Raw genomic sequence first — 20,437 nt, 5'->3', positions numbered from 1 at the left:
CCAACCACTCTCCCCATGGTTAGCATTGGGGAATCTGCAGTACTAATTCATGGTTAAAGCTGACATAAGAAGGGAAGCATATAGTCAGCAGCTTCCTATTTGCATTCCCCAGGAGCTCTTATTCAGAGTAATGCATTGGTTCAGCACTGGAGGCAGCATGACTCTGAATAAGAGCTCCTGGAGAATGCAAATAGAAAACTGCTGCTGTGCTCATGTCCTGCTTGTGAGCTTCTGACTGGCCACTGTGAAAACAGGACACTGGACTAGATGTGTTTTTAGTCTGATCCAGCAGCACTCTTCTCAAATTCACACTGAAGAGGGAAGGAAGGGTGGGAGTAAGCATTTTTAAAGTTATCTTCTAGTTTGATAACTACAGTTTACAGAGTGCCTGTGTTATATTTATTCTAGAACATGGGTAGGCAAACTAAGGCCTAGGGGCCGGATCCTGCCCAATCGCCTTCTAAATCCGGCCTGCGGATGGTCTGGGAACCAGTGTGTTTTTACATGAGTAGAATGTGCCCTTTTATTTAAAATGCATCTCTGGGTTATTTGTGGGGCCTGCCTGGTGTTTTTACATGAGTAGAATGTGCCCTTTTATTTAAAATGCATCTCTGGGTTATTTGTGGGGCATAGGAATTTGTTCACATTTTTCTTCAAAATATAGTCCGGCTCCCCACAAGGTCTGAGGGACAGGGGACCAGCCCCCTGCTGAAAAAGTTTGCTGTCCCCTGTTCTAGGACTAAGTCCTGTGTAAAAAGGCAATCATTTTCTTTAGTCCTTGAGTGCAAACCTTATGTTAAAAATTAAAAGGCATTTAGATTCAAAAAAAGTCAGTGCTTGTCATATTTTGATAAGGATCATCTAAAAGGTATTCAGGTTAAAGCTGGATTTTCAGATTTGATCAATAAGACTCACTGCAGTCTCAGCTAATGTGGTGGTTTTAAACAGATTTCCTTCTAGAAATCTACCAATCAATTTAAGATATGCGGCCATCACAGATGACCAGTTCCTTTGAACTGCTCTTGACATTTACACAACTGAGGAACTTCTTATCTGGGCTTATAAAAATGCAAGTTTGCAGCAATCCCATGGATAGGTTTGCCTTCTGCAATTAGCAAGCAGATCTGCCATGAAGATTAATGTGTATGCAAGCTTGCCAAAGGCTATGATCCACACGCCACTCTGCTCTGAAATATTTTTGATAACTTTAATGGAACTTAATAAATGACTTAATAACTATTCTTAAAGAATGCTCACTGTATTAACAAGCAGGCAATGTAAGTCAAATCTTATGCTCCACCTTCGAACTTTGATGAGCGCTACAATTCTAAACGGCGAAGAGTCCATGATGAGTCTCCTCTTCCAATCACAGAAAAAGTCTAGCCATACAGATGCTCAATAGAGCATGGAGGGATGCTTAGAAAGCTAGAAAGAATTCTGCAAGAAACTCCCAGATGTGACCATGTCCTGATTTAATTTATCCAGCTCTAGCAAAAACCATCAGCTGCAGAGACAGCTTTGCACAAAGGAAAGACATTTTCCCCTCTGTTTCTTGACAGTGGTCTTCAATTACAACCTGCAGTGATGAAATTCAGCAAGAGTGAAGGAAGAAATAAAAAGGAATGAAACCACCAGGATGAGTTTGTGGAGCCAGATTATTAAAAGTCCCACAGATGTCGGTGCAAGTGACAGCCGCCAGAGCTTCATGAGGTAGGGAAATAGAATATGGAAAATTAAATTCCCCATTGGACCTGAACAAGATTAATATCTTCTCTGATGAACTGAATGTGTTTAATCTGCACTGCTAATATTAAATTTCCTGAGGTGCACATAGAAAAAAAGTTGTTTTGTGTGTGGGTGGGGGGACATGTCAAAGGGTAGTAGTGACCTATAAAAATATAGGTCTTTTTTTTATTCTCTGAAAGTATATTCTCTCCAACCACTAGGTAAAGCTGGCATGTATTGGGTGTTAGGGGATGCGTAGTACCTCTGGTGGAGGACATGCAAATTGATAAATCAGTCCATGTGTGTTTCCTCTTCCCAACATCCCTAGATCTAATGTGTGTGTGAGTGCATGCAGGGGGAGAATCTCCAACCTAGGAGCAAACAACATTGGCTTGGCAAGAGCCCTAGTTTGGTCTGCAAGGTGATTCCCCACAAATCATGGCCACCTGCCAGGGACAGATGGGCAGGAAAACCCACCTCTCAACCATCTGGCACCATTATGGCATCAGGTGATTGGCAGGTGGACCACTGTCTCACCTGTCAAAGCTGGCCCATGGAGGTGTGACAGATTATGATCTGGATCCCAAGTCGAAAAGGTCCTCTGTCTTTGGTCTAATGTGTAACCCTTAACAGGTGGATTATCACCATGTTTCCACAAGCCACTCCTACAACAGTAGGTGGGCTACAAAATGGCTCGCTGCATGGGGCACATGACACAGAGAAGAATATCTGAGGGGCCTCCATGAAATAGCCTATCTTATTTGAAGTGGCCCCTTTAAGTCCCATTAGACTTTCAAAGGCTATGATAGTGCATGCTATATACTTTCAGTGAAAGAGAACATTTCTGTCTCACTATAGATGTATAAATGACCTCACCCCACATTGTAAATTCAAGTGAACTTTTAGATTTACTCACTTCGCAATTTATTGGCAAAAGTTCAGAGAACATTTGTTAAAGCTGCTGGAGAGCAATAATTATGTACGCACAGACAAGAAATTTGTACTCCAGCTCATATAAAATATTCTGTGATCTTTCCTTTGAGACAGTTACCTTTTTTTATATTAAAAAAACAGACTTTGAAACAGACTAGGAAGTTGTTATATTTAATACTTCTGGGAAAGAATATTGCCCTGGTATTCAGTTCAGAGATTAAACAGGTCAGCTCAATGAAAATGATTTGAGAAGGTTTTTTTATGAGAACCATACCCATCCTTCTAATACCAAGGCCTTATTTAAATTTAATACAACAAACACACACCATGGGGTTGGATCCAGCCTCAGTCATGCTTTGAAAAGACCCACTAAAATCAATGGAATTTCTAATTTAAGTTCCTTTAAAAAAAAAAAAATGCTCTCCTCTAAGCATGACTAAGTCTGGGTTGAAACTCAGTAAGTTTGTGCACATGTGCAATTAGATGGTTGATGGCCTATTATTCAGTGTAAGAGTATGTAATCCCAGCCTCTTAGCTGATGCAATACCCTTTCATCACACACTGGAGAGAACTGACACTTCTGCCCTGTGGTTTCCTCTTCAAAGTGAGTGCTGTGGTGGGAAAGTGGCATGGGAAAGAAAGAGACAGATGGAGGGAGTCTAAGGATAGTCAGAAAAAAACGGGCAAAGCAATGGAACAGAATGGAGAGTTCCTCTGGTTAGACTAAGAACAGACAAAGTGGTACCTTCCAGCTCCTGAGTTAATCTATCTGAAAGATTGTATTCCCTCATATGATCCTGCCCAGGTTTTGAGATATTCATGGGAGCCCCTTGCTTCAGTCCTGCTACCCACACAGGCACACTTGGTGAGGACACAAGGAAAGGGCCTTCTCAGTGGCTGCTCCCAGACTTTGGAACTCCCTGCCAGGAAAAGCTAGACTGGCACCCTCCTTGTTGTCCTTCCACCAGCAAGTGAAGACTTTCTTGTTTCAACAGGTTATGGGGAATGAAAAGGCTGGTGTTGTGCTGTGTTAATTGTAATTATTGATATGGTTTTAACATATTTTATATACATTTATAGTTTTAGTTCTACAAATGTTCAATTGTTTTTCATGATTGGTTTTCTCCCAATGATATTTTATTCAAGCTTTTTCATAATACAAGATTAAAAAAACTAATCTAAATAATATTTTTTTTCTATGTTTTTAGCAGTTCTTATTTTTTTTCCTTTAAGCTGTCTTGAGTCCCCATCAGGGGAAAAGGCAGGTTATGAATGAATGAATGAATGAATGAATAATAAACTAGGACCAGGGACCCATGAAAAACACTGAGCAGCCTTGGCCATTCATGAACTCTTAGTCTGACCTACCTCATAGGGTAGTTGTGATTAATTGGGGTGGTGGTGGAGAGAAACACAGATATAACCCTGAGCTCATTGGAAAACAAGGAGTTAAAATGCAATAAGTAGTAACTGATTCACAACTATTTGCAAGGTTACTTGAATTCTTTCAAGTCTCTCCATGGCAAACTGGTAATTTACACTCTTTAAATTATTAAAATAGTTTTTTGCATTAGTGTACTCATGATGTAAACATTTCTAAAGAGTAAACACCTTCCATTCTTAATGCATAAAAGATTACTAGTAAACATCATTTCATTATACATTAATTGCAAGTTTTATTTGGTGAACCTAATATACAGATGCTATTAAGTGATGAAATTAAATCCTTATTTGCATGAATAGTTATTTGACATGTTAAACAGCTATTTAAAGCTGTTCAGTTTGATCCTCTCTGTGGAATTATTTTTAGATTTCACAATAGTTATTAGGCCTGGGAAGTTGCTTTTCTACCAAAATGGACAAGGCTGAAAATGAATATATTTAAAAAAACCAATGAAATTTGCTGCTCTGGTTTAGTGAAAGGAGGGGGATTAAAGGTTGTCGATGTAATCAAGAAGAATAGCATTCTCCAGAAAATAATTCCCTAGGGAAGCATTCACAGATCAATTAGCTGAATTCAGACTGCCAACTCTATCTTACCTTATATGGATTTGAAGCGGTCAACCAAATCCCACTTTGGCTGAAGTCTCTGACCAAAATTTGTAGTACCTGACATTTACTGTGGGGGTTCTGTTCCCGGCTCCTGCATGCCCTGCCTCGCCTCATTCCATCCCACCCTTTTAGTGACTTCTTTCAGACATGCATTAATCAGTCGTTGCCTGCAATTTTTCCAAATCACTTCTGCTCATGGAAGCTGTACAACCCAGAGCAGCAAATAAAACTAAACTACTGTAGTCAAACTGGTCAAACCACAACATGTGCTGGGTTGGCAGGAGTGTGTGAACAGGACGGGGAACTCACTACGCAATGCCCACTTAGTATGTTCGAATGCTGTTTTCAGTGGGCAGATGAAAAGGGCTTCCACTGAACGTGGATGTGATTATACAGAAATATTCATAATACTTTTACCATTGCTATTATCATCTTGTAGGATTGTATTTTAAATGTTGTAAGCACCATGAGTAGATTTAATTTGAAGTGGAAGTTGATTAATCCCACAAACCAAGAAATAAACAAATAAATTGGACCCAACCTCTCCAGCGCTGGCAATCCATTCCCAGGTTCTCTAAACCCAGATACCACAATCCAAAGGTTTGCTAGAATAGTTGGAATGAGTGCGATAATGATCTAAGGAGTGGTGGGAAACATCCATTAGAAATCCACTTTCCCCCTTTCAAAGTCTTCAGTGGTAAAAACTGCAGAAACTTGATTCTGCTTTGGTTAGAATTAACTGGAAAACATGAATACCCCATTCAGTTTAACAGCCCTGGATTTATTTTCTTTTTAAAGATCTGAATAAATGGGTAGAATTTGGTACTATGGCACCCTAAGCTAGGCAAAAATCCTTCCCCAGCACCCACACAGTGCTGAGCTTTAGGAAGGAGGTTTGAGGATTCCAGGAGGGTCCTAGAGCCTTTCACATTCTCCCCAAATCTTGGCAAGTACTAACTAGGCTTTGGGAAGGAGTATGGAGAGCTCTAGGACCCTGCTGGAGCCTACATGCCTCCTTCTCATAACAGGGCACCTACTCTGCTCAGAGCTCAGTGAGGGGGAAATGGTCAGCTGCCCCAACTCTGCCTCTACTGAACACTCAGATTATGGTAAGAGACCTTGGCTCAGTGACAGAGCACATGCTCTGCATAGAGAAGGTGCTAGGTTGAGTCCCTAGTACCTCCAGTTACAAAGGATCAGGGCAGGTGTTGAGAGTTTCCAGGACCTTGGACAGCCACTGCAAGGCACATTAGATGATACTGAACGGCCCAAAGGTCCTATTCGATATGAAGCAGCCTCATGTATTCATTACTTCAAACTAAGGATCATGCAATTTTCCTTCTTATAAAGCAGACCAGCACAATGCATGACTTACCAAGTCAAATGCAGCCCATCAGTTAAAATAGTGTCATCTATCAGGTTGGGAATTAGTGGCAATTAAATTTCTGGTTTTGCTACCTGCCTAGAATTACAAAATTAGGGTTGGGGTTATCTAGTTCCTTGCAGACTAACACATGGCTGTTGGGTTGCATTCATCCAGGGGAGTCACAGAAGCTGTGCAAGCCTGTTCTGTTGCAAGAACAGTGACCACAGGCAATTCCCAGGTGGAGGGGGAATAAGGTTATATGAGATCAGTGTTTTAGTCTTGGCAAGACATCTCAGTTCCTCTCTCAATCTGACAGAAACTAAAGTTACTTTTGAATCACTGCTCATTCAAATATTGCTTATGTATGCACCGGGGAATAAACCTCATTCTCTTTTTCATGCTTCAGTATTAGCTTTGTCTTTCAAGATGTTAGCTAAACAGATGAGAGTCCTTCATCTCCTTTGGGTTTTGAGGTGCTGAATTGTAAGATCGGAAAATTTAAATCCCCCCAGCCCATAAAGGAAACAGCACTGCTGCAAGAAGAAAAGGAAAAGAAAGGAAGGGGGGTAGGGAAGCTGAGATTGTCTATTTGGAGCCTGCCAATGTAAGGAAGGCTTGAAAACTGGGGTAAGCTAAACTAAAGCAAATGGACCATTAATTCCTAAAACTACTGTTCAAAAGCTGGTGTCCCCCATCAAAGCCAAAGCCAGTTTCCTAGTTGCCTAACTAAAAGGTAGGAAATAGGAAAAAATATAATTGTCGTAACAGAACATGGTAGAAGATCACTTTGCTGACCCATGTACTCTCACTCTGCATTTGAAGTGTCCCTCCAGGAAAAAAAACTAGTTGCCGACTATGGCCACAAAATTTATGTTACTGGTATGCACTGGAAGAGGCAGCATCAGAGGCAGTGATTACTGCAAGGATGGACAGCCTGTGGCCCTCCAGATGTTGTTTGATTTTAACTCCCAACACAACTGATCATTAACCATGCTGGATGTGGCTGATGGAGTTGTTTGTTGCAGGCATCCATCTGGCTCGACAGACCATGAGTGCGCCTCTGAGGGTGAAATCAAGCTGCTGGAGAATCACAGCGCCTGCTGTGGCTGCAGAGACCGTTAACTTGTAACTGTTGCCTCCCACAATGTTTTTGCAGCGTTAGGAGCACTGAAGTGACATTTCTGGGGTGCAAGCCTGGGCAGTGCGTATGGGCTGCCCAAAAGACAAGACCCCCCCCCCCTTCTCAGCCTCACTGATGTGGTCCAAAGGAAAGCTGAACAATGCATGAGAAAGGTTTAAAATGAGAACACTATCTCAGTGTTGAAAAAACTGTTAAAATGCCATCCAGGTATTATTTGTGTTTCTTAATCACTGGTTGTTTTTATTAGGCTAATTAGATCTCTTTCAAGTTCACTGTCTATATATCCAGATATATATATATATATATATATATATATATATGCTTTCGTAGATTTTCACGGGTACAGGAATGCAGGTTTTGGTGTCCTCGGGTGTCTTCCCGTGTAAAAGTTGGGGTGTCTAGGCGACGTTTCGACGAGGTCTCACTCGTCATCTTCAGGCTGGTGCTTTCGGCTTCTTGTTACTGGAACAGAGCAGGATCTCAGTGTTTGAGTTCCTATAAATACTGTTGAGGAGGTGTGGTGTATAGCCTCCAATGTTCTGGGCAGAGAGGAGGTTCCCAGGCTAGTGTGCCTTTTCTTCTTTTGTTCCTTAATTACTTGAGGGATATCTTGAGTGATTTCTTGAGTGATTTCCTGAATCCCACTTAGGTGGGTCATTAGGTGTGGATTAGTTGCTAAAGCCTTCGTGTCTTGAACTCTTGAACTTTGTGAAGAGTTTTTCTGAGAAGATGGCTGTACTGCACTTGGTTGTGCTCTGGCTTGGCTTCGTGTATAGGGGCGAGCTGTGGTTTTGTGGCCTGTGCACCAGCCTGAAGATGACGAGTGAGACCTCGTCGAAACGTCGCCTAGACACCCCAACTTTTACACGGGAAGACACCCGAGGACACCAAAACCTGCATATATATATATATATATATATATATATATTAAGATAGTTATTGGATTCATTTGTTTGGCAAATAATGGCTCAAGAGCTAATTAGTTCTCTTTTTCCTTTCTTTTAAAAAATTATTTGTTATTATTTTTCTATTTTGTTGAGTAATTCTTTACTTGTATTTTGTATTTGCTATGTTGTTGTTTATGTTGCCTGCTGAAATGATAATGAAGCCTGGAGTACAATGTTAAAACCAAAAGAGCTATTTTATGTTTATTTTGTAAGCAGTGCAATTTATTGGTGAATACCTCCCCCTTTCTTTGTAATTAGAACAATTTTGTATTGTTGTAACATTCGATATTGCAGAAGGTTTTTTAAAACTCAAAAAACCTCCCTACAAATCATTTTCTAAATAATGGGATATCTTCTTAGACACCACAAATGCAACAACACACATGTGGTGCTGATAATACCAAGATTGCAAGTTTGATCCCTGTAAGGAACAGCTGCATATTCCTGCATTGTAGGGGGTTGGAATGGATGACCCTCAGGGTCCCTTCCAAATCTATGATTCTAAGATTCTATGGTGTGGGTGCAGGGGAGAAGCTTCCTTATACTAAGTAAGACAGCACAATGTATGGGGAAGGGAGAGACAGACAGGAAGCTTCTTTACAGATTCCAACCACTGGCCCATCTACCTCTGCATTGTCTACACAATGGCATCAGCTCTCCAGGGTTTCAAACAAGAGCCTTTTCCAACCCTTCCTGCAGGTGTGAGAGACTGAGCATAGGACCTCTGGAATTCAAAACGTACTTTTACTACTGAGCTGGGTCTTTCAAACAGCACACCATGCTCATCTTTTGAATGCTTTCGAGACACAAGCCTGGACAAACTATCTTCCTATCTAAGCTGCTGTCCTCAAGCTGTTTGATTGCCTGCTGCTCTTGCATTTACTTTGGGCGGTGGGAGGAAAGAGTCAGACACCTGTTGCATGGCACACTCCAGATTCGTAAATGCCTCTAAGCAACTGGGAGATGGGATTATCTACAGCTGGACTGTAAGACAGTAGATAGGAAATAATAATTTGGAATGTAAATCACCTTTTTTTAAAAAAAGGAGAGCTTTGAATTATAGAGCAAGGAGGGGCAGGGGAGAAATCAAACCTCTTCAGCATGCAAAAGCCATTCTGATTTCAAGTAGCCAATTTCTCACTCTTCCATTAATGTTTTATTCTAGAAAGCACTTATGCAATGACTACGGGACAGCCAAGTTGTAATTAACTAAATACTTGCCTATGTAAGCATATGTCGACATCTGCAATGACAACATCAGCAGAGAGTGTGACATTCCATTGGCTGTAATCTATGGTACTCCAGAAGTTGCTTACCTACATTTCCCATCATTGCTGACCACTGGAGGGCCACAGGTTAGCCACCCACCCACACCCACCCGCTGTACAGTGTTAACCTCAGTAAGAGAAGCATGAACCAGGGTTGTTTCATCCTGTGAGCCTACAACTTGTTTATAACTTCAGGTAGTTGGTCAAGACACATCTTTTTCAGAGGGTATATGGAGGAGGAAAGGACTTAATTGACAACTACTAATAGCAACAGCATTCAGTGATTTGTTGTTGTTGTGTGTTTTAAGTGTTTGTGTACAAGTACAGCTTTAAAGCCATTAATGGCTTCAGTGCTATATACCTGAAGGAGGTCTCTGCACCCATAATTCAGCCCAGGGACTGAGGTCTAGCTCCAAGAGCCTTCCAGTGGTTCCCTCATTGTGAGAAGTGAAGTTACAGGGAATCAGGCAGAGGGCCTTCTCGATTGCAGCACCCACCCTGTGAAACACCTTCCCATAAGATCTCAAAGGGATAAATAATTATACAACCTTCCATAGACATCTAAAGACAGCCCTGTATTGGAACAACCTTCCATAGACAGCCCAGCATTGGAACACTTTTAATGTGTGATGTTCTGTTGTTTTGTTGTTTTGTTGCTGTGTTTTTGTATATTATGTAGGGGATGCAGGTGGCGCTGTGGTCTAAACCACTGAGCCTCTTGGGTTTGCCAACTGGAAGGTCAGCAGCTTGAATCTGCATGACGGGGTGAGCTCCTGTTGCTCTGCCCCAGCTTCTGCCAACCTAGCAGTTCGGAAGCACATCAGTGCATGTAGAAAAATATATACCATTGCAGCGGGAAGGTAAACGGCGTTTCCATGTGCTCTGGCTTCTATCATGGTGTTCCGTTGCGCCAGAAGCTGTTTAGTAATGCTGGCCACATGACCTGGAAAGCTGTCTGCGGACAAACGCCTGCTCCCTTGACCTGAAGTGAGATGAGTGCCACACCCCATAGTTGCTTTTTAACTGGACTTAACCGTCCAGGGGTCATTTACCTTTTTTACCTGTATATTATTGTAGGAACCTAATCTGAATATCTGGGGCAACCCAGCCAGATGGGCGGTGTAGAAAAAAATAAGTTGTTGTTGTTGTTAATAGATTGCATTTCTTATGGGTTTAATGCATTCTTACTTACTTGTTATTTTTACTGTAAACCACACTGTGACTTGTGCAAATGGTGGTATAAAAATAAATAGATTTTGTTTTGATGTCCTTTGTGAAGTGCAGAATCTCCCTTTCCCCCAACAAGTTGTAAGAAAAAAATCAATTTATATCAGGCAATTCTTTTATCAGACCTCCAATAAAATGTAGATTTATTTTTCTTCATTTTTCCAAGCACAGAGTTTGAATCATGAAATGTACTCTGATTGCTTCCAACAATGCTGCCACCAGCTCTGAACTGCCAGTTGCAGGGGACATGCATTTATGAAGAGGAAAAAATTCACTCTAAAAATGTTGCTCTGTTTTAAACACTGTTCGGATCATAAATAGTTAACTGTGTGAAGATGGGAAGCAGAAACTGGTCGTTTACTCCTAGTTGAATGCAAACAGCTTGTATTGTGCTGGGGTTCAACTGGCAGTCTGCACAAGGAGAGTTAAACAAATACTGTTGCTGAAGGAAGGTGATATATATAAAATCAGTCTATGATGCTAATAATTCAGTTTATGCTACAACCCTCAAAATAGGCACAACCACAGAAGTTAGCTAACTAGGAGGTCTGGAAAATAGATACTGAAAATGTCAGGGTGAAGAGACAGCATCGCCTCCCCTCCCTTTTTATAGTGGGTGGGGAAATGGGGGAGGCAACAGATGACAACTTCATCCCATCTGTCCAAATGCTGCTAGATCTAAAGTGACAGCAACAAAAGTCCCCAAACTCATCAGCTCCCAAAACCCATCAATATTAGACAGGCTTTTTCCTCTTACCTTCAAAGCTCCCAGCAAACAGGTAAATCCAGGTTACAGCAGGAACAAAAAGGAGAGTCAGAGAGGCAGCCAGGAATTTCCGTCGCCCTCTGCAGATTCCCAGCATTCTCTCAGAAGTGGAGATTCCTAATCTGGTTCTGTTCCTATGTCGGAAGCATGAAGTCCACAGTCTCCCACATATTCCCTGAAAGAAAGAGAAGGAAGCAATACATTATCAAGTGCACATTAGCACCCTGCCATTCTCATGAGCCAAGTTAGACTCCTCCAACAGTCCCTGCAAAAACACGGGTAAAAATAGGCCACACACACTGCAAAAACACAGTCCCAATTTCAGTATTCTGCAAAATGTCAAAAACAATAAATGTGTTCCTTAGAAGCATCATGAAAGAGCATAAATCAATAGCGTATCTTATCATATCAGCTACACGCGACATACATTTTATTAAAAAAAGCAACCATTTTACGCTGCCCTTTGAAAATAAAGAAACTTCCATTCTCCTTGATGTCTCTGCACAGGTGGTATTCCTGGGTAGATAAAACAGGGCCACCTGTTCTGCTGCCTCTGCTTCCAAAGAGCAGCAGGTACACCAGCAGCAGCCTGAAAGCGGAAGAGTCAGAAGCAGTAGCAATCAGCAGCAGTAAGCAACAATGTTCTCTAAGAGTTGTTTCATACACAATGCTTTCTAGGTGTGCACTTAACATGCTTCGGGTATTCCCTGAAAACATGTGAATGTGGCAATAATTTACAAACATGTAAGCCATTCAGGTTCACGTGTCAGGAATCTACAACAGAAAGCAACTTCTTGTTAAGTCTCGTGTTCCGTTCTGATTTCAGATCGGTTACTGTGTAATGTAAAACTGAAGTGTAAGGTAGCCTTTTAGGGCCCTTTACACTTCACCAGAAGACAGGAGTGCCTGGCGTGCTCTGGTCCATGGGGTCACGAAGAGTCGGACACGACTAAACGACTAAACAGCAACACACTTCACCATTTCAGTTTGCTTCTTAGCACTGCTGTGGCACTTGCACTCATCCAGAATCAACAGCTTGGGCATAGCTCTTGTATGAATACAAGTAATCCCACCACAAAATTATTTTCACAGGTGCAGTCTATTTAAAACATTTAAACCCACCTTGTGGGCTGTGGCTGCTATAAAAATATAGTAAGTACCACTACTACTATTATCATTATCATTATTATCAATTATTTATTAACTACCTTCTTAAAAAAAATAGTCTCAAGGCTATTTACACTAAAGATAATTAAAAACAAAAAATGAAAACCACAACAAATATCAAGACTAAAACCATACAAAATAGGCACTCAGGGTAAAGACCCATTTATCCAGCTAGGAAAGCCTGTCAGAACACAAATGTCTTCAATTGCTTCAGGAAAGTGGATATAGTGGGCACCTGTTGTACCTTGAAAGGACTGCCATTCCACAGAATGGGGCAACTATATTACAAGCCCTGCTCTGAGTTATTGTGAAACCGGTATCTGAGATCTTTGCAGAAGAGACTCTCCCACAGACTGCAGTGATCTACTGACGGTAAGGCATAAGGTGCTCTCTCAAGGAACTTCGTCTTGAGACTTCTCTGCTAGTACCAGCCCGTTGAACTCAGCCCAGTAGCAGATTGGCACCTAGTGCAAATCCTGAAAGCAGGGTGTTGTATGATGGTGGTAGCTTGCCCCCACAAGCAACCTAGGAGCCCTGTTCTGCACCAGCTTCAGCCTCCAAATCATAGGGTGCATTGGACTAATTGAACCGTGAGGTTATCAGTGTATGGACAACTGTGGTCAAGCTATCCTGATCTAGGAACAGTTGTAGTTGTCATATCAACCCAAGTTGTTAAAAGGCACCCCTAGACACTGAGGATACCAGCATCTCCAGTAACAGAGCTGGATTCAGGAGCAGGCCCATTCCAGGGGAGGTAACATACCAACTTCCTGGAGCTGGGAACTATTCCTCCACAATGCCTCCATTTTACCAGTATTAGACTCAGTTTCTTTGGCCTCATCCAGGGCCTTCTCAGTCAATGGAGTTGGGTATCATCAGCATATTCCTCCCAAACTCCTATTATTATTTTTTAAATAATGTTTTATTGAGTTTTACAGTAAGTATAAAGCAACAAAAAATGAAACACAGCACAACAAAAAATAGAATACGACGACATACAAACACAAAACAGCAAAAAAGATACATAAAAATAAAAAGAGTAAAAACCATTTTTGTCTCCTTATATTCTTTGCATTAGCTTGTTTCTCCGACCTCCCCAGACCTCCCTTCTCTGGTATTCCGGATCATATATTCTATCAGCAAATTCCTTCCCTCTGTCTTACTTTGATTTTATCATAGTCTTAATATCTTAATATAATTCCATTTCCTTATATCCTAACCAAACTCCTAAAGACTGCTCCATGTGGATGTTAAATAGCATCAGAGACAATACAATGCCTTGTGACACCCTAAAGCTAAAAAGCCAGGAGACCAAGAAGCACCCATCCAATTCTACCACTCCTGGAGATAAGATGGAACTACCAAAGAACAGCCCCCCCCCCCAATACCCATCTCCAGCAGAGAGTCCAGGAGGATACCATCATGGATGGTATCAAAAGTTGATGAGAGCTACTGCAACACATTCTGCAATAGCTGTTAATGTAATACAGTGGTACCTCGGTTTACGAACTTAATCCGTTCAAGAAGTTCGTTCTTAAACTGAAACCATTCTTAAACTGAGCCATGCTTTCCCTAATGAGGCCTCCCATGCCGGTGCCCTTCCACCATTCAGATTCCGTTCTTAGACAGAGGTAAAGTTCGCAAACCGGGATACTACTTCCGGTTTTGGGGAGTTCTTAAACTGAATAGTTCGTAAACAGGGCTGTTCTTAAACCGAGGTACCACTGTACATTAATTTGTGCATTAAAATGCTACAGAAAGCATTGTATTGTTTTCTAAAATGGAATCAGGAATTTCATTCATGTGTGACACACTGTATTGAGTCGAATTTGTTATACATTCATCCACTTTGTATTAAAACCCAGTTATTTACTTTACTTCTTAACTGATATACCTTTCAAGTATACTTTAAAGCCTATCAATTTTCCCATGATTTCACTGGCTAGAGTGGTGAATGATTACATTTCACTCTTCGTATATTTACCGATGTTATTTAAGAGAATAACAACAGTCTTGGAGGTTCCTAGCGATATGAGAGTCAATTTATTTAAAAAGTAAGTAACTCTGTTAAGTAAAAATGTTTTCTGTATATCATTTGTTATAAAACGAACTCTTGAATGTGGCATGGGTATTTGCAAGCAGGCAAGACTGTACTGTGGGTACCCAGTTTTCACAGCAACAGGTCAAGCAGCCCTCAAAGAAACTTGAAATGTCATTTTATTTTATGCCATTTTTTTGGAACACAGATACACTCTGTCCTTTTTGCAGATGTACATCTAAGGCATTAGCTACTTTAAAAATACCTTAGCTTTGCTATTATTTCTATTTTCCTTTCAACAGTCTTTCCACAAGACAGATACCCTTCCAAAAGTGGGATATGCACCACTAACAAGTATTGATCAACTCATTTTACTTTTTGTAAGCTTTCCTTATCTATGCATTTTCTATTGGATTGTCTCTCATATGGTCTTTAAAGCCATTTCTGGATCATAGCTGTAAGAGATTGGCTCCCTTGCATGCTAAACTCAGTGGTGCTTTCAAGATGAACCTTGAATCAGACAAGGTATGTACTTTGAATTTAGCTCGGCTTTGACTTTAGCCCAGCTTTCTTTGGGTGAAATCAAGCTCAGCCTCCAGGATTAATCTTTTCTTCCCCATGGTTGCCAGACAGGGATTTGTGCTTTCAGGTGGAAGCTCCAGAAGAGTTGGGGTGGGTAGGAGATACTCTATGTTTCTGCATTATTTCAGCTCTGAGTCAGGCAAAACACACAAACACACAATGACACACAGAGTCAAAACAAGAAGAGTAGCAAAACACACACGCACAATCCAAGTTTCACACAGCTGTATTCAGGACTGCTAAGTTCATTACAAGGCCTACCAGCAGTGAATGTAAATAGCTGTAATAGGTAAAGCTCTTCTTGCATCAAAAGTTCAGCTTGCATTCTCCCCAAACCATTCACAGTATTTCAGCAGTTCCCAATATACCAGCACTACCATACCACCACAACTTGGTCAAGGCATACATGGTTGGCTTATATATTGGATGCAGTATGCAAAGCTGTCCTCTGTAATGAGGGTATGTTCCAAGCTTGGGGGTATACATCAGGCAATATAGATAAGGTTAATTACTTGTCTAACCTTGTATATATATATTGGTCTATCCCCGCACCCCTCAGAATATGAGAATGGTGTAAGAAATTCTATGTATCACTCCTCATCACATTTAAATACAGTATATTTCAAGTTATATATCAAATTGAAAGGACAAAGGAAAAATTGCAGTGCTAAAACTTAGCTGTAAAGAGTCATATTATTTAGCAGACTATACTGCTGTTAAGAGGGCAGCAGAAATCTCACACATTAGAAAAAGGTGCCTTATAGTCTTCAAACTATATCTATTTTAAATAGGAACAAAAGGTTTTAAAAACTATGCATACCAAGTTGTCAAAACTGCACCGAATTCAATTCTAAAACTTTTTTCAAAGAAAATCTTGAGGGAAAATGCCGTTAGCTCATACTGTTGTGGCTTGCTTGTTCAAATACCTTGAACACTTAATCAGACATATGTTGACTATTTACCTTTGTCAAATGTTGAGAGGATATGAAAGAACCACGTAGTCCCTCCATTCCAAGGAGGATGGAATAAACTGTTTGTTTATGATCCAAAACAGTGTGCTGCGGAAGGCAGAACATCCATACAGCGAATGTAATCTTACCAATCTAGCTTGGTTTAGAAAGCCACAGCTTGCTTAATTCAGGAGTAGACAACATGATGTCCTGCAGATGTGTACTAGACTACAACTTTCAACATCCCTGACCATTGGTCAGCCTGACTAGGGACGATGGGTGTTGCAGATCACAACATCTCGAAGATATATATATTGTTTATTCCTGGCTTATATAGTAGATGCAATATGCACATCTCGTTTTCTTTCTTTTTTTAATGATACACAAAAGCCTTTCTATCAAAAGAGCATCTTAAAAAAGATTACATCCAGATTTTATGATTTTGAAGAAAATTAATCCACAGATGAATGCAGAATGCCACTACTGCAGTTAACTGCAACACGTTAATAAATTACATCACTGAAGTCTGGATGTATCCACAACACAGACATATCCTGTTGGAACAGGCATTCCCTCTTTAAGAAAATTGGACATGTAGTTTGAAGTGGGGTAGTGGCACTATGAATCTCTAACAAGAGGTCTGATATTATACCAGACTACAATTCTAAGGATTTTATGGGGAAATGCTATGACAGTTAAAACAGATAAATGTTTGTAGTGTAAATATGTCCTTGAAGTTTTAAAGGTATTCAGAGTTTAAGCAGTAAGCTGTGTGTTCAGATTCAAAACCCAGTGTGAGATTATTCATTCATCTTTACTCTGAAACAGCAAAGAAAGAGGCTGCTCTAAAACTTCCCTTAAGTAAAAAAGCAAACGAAATAAGTTCTTTATTAAACACTTTGTCCAGAATCAAATAAGAAATATTTCCAAAATTAGAAATTAATCACAAAATGAAGACTCATTTTGGTGACTCAAACTTGTAATATTCATAAGCGGTAAGAAAATTGTTTGCATCTTAAAAGGAGAGAGAACATGTTAATGCTCATGTGATGCAAAGATTCCAAATTGCTTTCTCTCTTTTTTTAGATCATAAGTGGTATCCTGCAATGTAAAAGGCTTTGCAAACCTGTCAGATGCAAGAGGGTTGCCCAACCCCCTTGCTAAGTAACATCCTGATATTCTGATGCTGCAGGAAATCTACAAGTCAGATCAATTCATTGCCCTTGGGACACCTAAGAAATACAGAGGAGCTGTAATACTTGCAACTTCACTATATCCAGCTTCAATTCGGTATCTTCAAATGTGAACTCCAAGTCCTCAGAAACTAAATAAATAAATGAATAGGCAGGCGTGCCACCTTGCCCCTTCAACAGTGGGTGCCCAGGGTGTGCTGACATCATGTCTGCATGTCGCAGGGGTGTGATAACATGGTGCACACATGTCCGGCGGTGTGCTGATGTGACATGTGTACATCTCAGGGACTTGGTGATGTGCATGCCCTGCGGCAATTCTGATGTCATGTGTGCATGCTGCGGGACATGCACGCACCACCAAAGAGATTCCTGGGGTGCCTAGCCCCTTCGTTTAATATTTGTGGGTGCCTGAGTACCCATGGGCCCACATAGTTGACACCCATGAGAATAGGTTATCACAGACAGCCAAAATACGGATTAATATCTTGTCAGGACTCCTCTTATTCCAAGCAATCTTCATATAACAAGCTTCTAGGAGCCACAAGTGAGAGCTCACAGAGGCCACATCCCACAAACAGCTTTGACTAGCCAGCTAAACCAGGTGAGGATCAACCAGGGAAGGTAGCCCATCTAGGAGAAAAACTCTGATCCTAATCCTCCCTGCCTTGTGGGATATTTTGGGGAGAAGAAAAGGCTAAGGAGTACACCCTACACAAATCTGGAATGGAGTTCCTAAAGCGCATGGATGGCACCTTGTATGCCTCTTTCTGGCAACTCCTGCGGTCAAGCTGGAGCCAAACATGTTGCTCTGCTTTTCTTTGGACCACAGCAATGAGGCCAAGAATGGGGTCTTGTCTCCTGGGCAGCCCAGGACCTCAATACATACTGCCCAGGCCTGCACACTAGCGAGGTTGCTTCGATGCTGCTAATGCAGCGGTTTAACTTCACTCCTGGAGATGCACTCCATTGCCTCTTGAGACAGCTGGATGCCAAAAACAACTCATATACAAACTCCTATCTTGACCAATAACCAAGTTATTGTTAGCTTTTATGTGATCAAGGTGGAAGCCAAAGTTCAAAAGAGATACTTGCAGCAGACCCCAGTCAAAATGACTTCCAGCAGTACCACTTCGAGTACTGTACTATGCCACTCAGCAACCCACATTTCTTCTGGAACTGATCATTGCTTCCCAGCCTATCAATGTACACACATATATTGGACAGTGATAACTATGCTTTCCCCCCAATGTTCTTAGCTTTTTCTAGTTTGGCTGTAAGCTGTCTTACGTCCCTGTCAGGGAAAAGGTTGGGATATAAATACAACAGCAGCAGCAGCAGCAACAACCCTCCAGATACCTTGACATGGGCTAGCCATGGTGACAGACCTAGGTGTATCCTTGTAATGCTCTGTGACTGAAGACATCACACTTACATGGGAATAATGGTGAAATGAAAGATATAACTGGTTTCTGGTCTGTCTCCACTAATTTCAGTGCTGCATCTTCTAGAAACTACAGCATACAACAATGCCATAGGCTTTCCTGTTTGAAAATAACAGTATTATACATTGGTTGAGTTGATGGATAAAGGAGAGCCTCTCTCCTATGCAAATGTCTTGGGGGGGAAATGAACCAATCTCACTGTATTTGTATTGGTATTTGCAACTATATCACTTTCTTACGCATACTCTCATTGAACACACAGACCAATTCCTACTTTTTTATTTATAAAATACATTTTGAATCCTTTATAGATGTTCTCTCTTTGGTTAAAGTTTGATACCATCTATTTATAATATCCTCTAAATGCCATTTTTGGATGACAGTGTCTGGGCAAGGGAGAATGATGGAAGTGAAACTCTGGGAAATTAATATTGGTGTTGTGTCTCTAACTTTTTCACAACCTTATCAACCAACCAACACAAATGTAAAGGAAGATTAATATCTAGTTTTCAATAGGAGGTACATTACTCTACTGTGGGAAGGGGTATGGACAGACTGCTTCATATTTTAAACCAATATATCCACACTGCATTGAACAATGTAATGCTTTTGCATAAATTTGGACCCTGGATTCCTGCATAAAGGCCTTCTTAAGCAATTGTATATAAAGCAACAAATCTATGTACAGCACATCATTGGAAGATTCCCAAGCAACCTTCTAAACAATGGATCAATAACATTTGGAAGACTATGATGATGTGCAAGCTTACTCAACAAGAACAGGCAATAAATCTCAATTTAAAAATGTTTTTACAGTGCCATGGTTTCCCCTTTATCACTTACTTAAAAGACCTTCAAGTTTCTGATCAAATTCAGATAAAGTACAGTTGCACATTCCCCCTCCCCAACTATTATTCATGTCATGGAACCTTGGTGCCACTCAGGTTGGGATGCAGTTGACAGGATCTGCCAGAAGAGGAAGGGAAGAATGATTCACAGTTTGGAGGTGGGGAGGAACTCAAGCAGATGTCCTGCCCCTTTGTTGCTGGACATCACAGAAAGGAAGGGGAGTTGTTTGACCCAGGCTTTACCCCACCTCCTAAGAGCAAAGTTCCCATGGTAGCTGAGGAAGCAACCAGTCTGGTTGGAGGCCGAAGGAGATTCAGAGGGTTGGACTCAGGTCCCATTGCCAAGGATGAAAAACCATTTGCACCAGTGTAAACTCCCCTCCCCTGAAGATGAGAACCAGGTGAATGAGTTGGGAGGGAGGGGCATGCCAAGTGTTGGGACAACACCTTAGCTACACCTAGCCATGTATCCTAGAGATTTACTTACTGTTTATTGATTTGGGTATCCTTGAACTGATGCTGAGAACGCCTACTGATTTCTTAAATGAAGCTTTTGGGTTCCCTTAAGCCAAGAAACTGAGTAGTATGTCAGAGGGTGGGAACCAGGGCAATTCAGCTTCATAACTTACATCACAACTCTCTCAATAGGTAATGAGCTTTTCTTTAGGCTGTTTCTCAAATTGTCCTGCAAGCTTTCCTAAAAATTGTAATCAATGTTTCCTTTCTCTCTTAATTAGCAATCCTGTTGTGCTTTTGTGTGTCCTGTTTCTTTCTGCAGTCTTTAATTTTAAC

The 20,437-nt window shown here is 41.0% G+C and overlaps 1 protein-coding gene across 1 annotated transcript in view; it reads right to left on the bottom strand.

Annotated features, from left to right (window-relative positions):
* LARGE1 (LARGE xylosyl- and glucuronyltransferase 1) overlaps positions 1-20,437 on the bottom strand; it is a 307,888-nt gene that overhangs the window by 215,584 nt on the left and 71,867 nt on the right. Inside the window, exon 2 of the mRNA XM_083400742.1 lies at positions 11,417-11,600. Within this exon, the coding sequence (XP_083256868.1) occupies positions 11,417-11,522 (106 nt within the window). The 5' untranslated portion in view covers positions 11,523-11,600. The remainder of the gene's footprint in view (positions 1-11,416; positions 11,601-20,437) is intronic.

This window comes from Podarcis tiliguerta, assembly GCF_965153285.1.
Source record: "Podarcis tiliguerta genome assembly, chromosome: 10".
NCBI classification, from domain to species: Eukaryota; Metazoa; Chordata; class Lepidosauria; order Squamata; family Lacertidae; genus Podarcis; species Podarcis tiliguerta.
The sequence above is the reverse complement of the archived record's forward strand: the minus strand, read 5'-3'. Positions and strand labels throughout refer to the sequence as shown.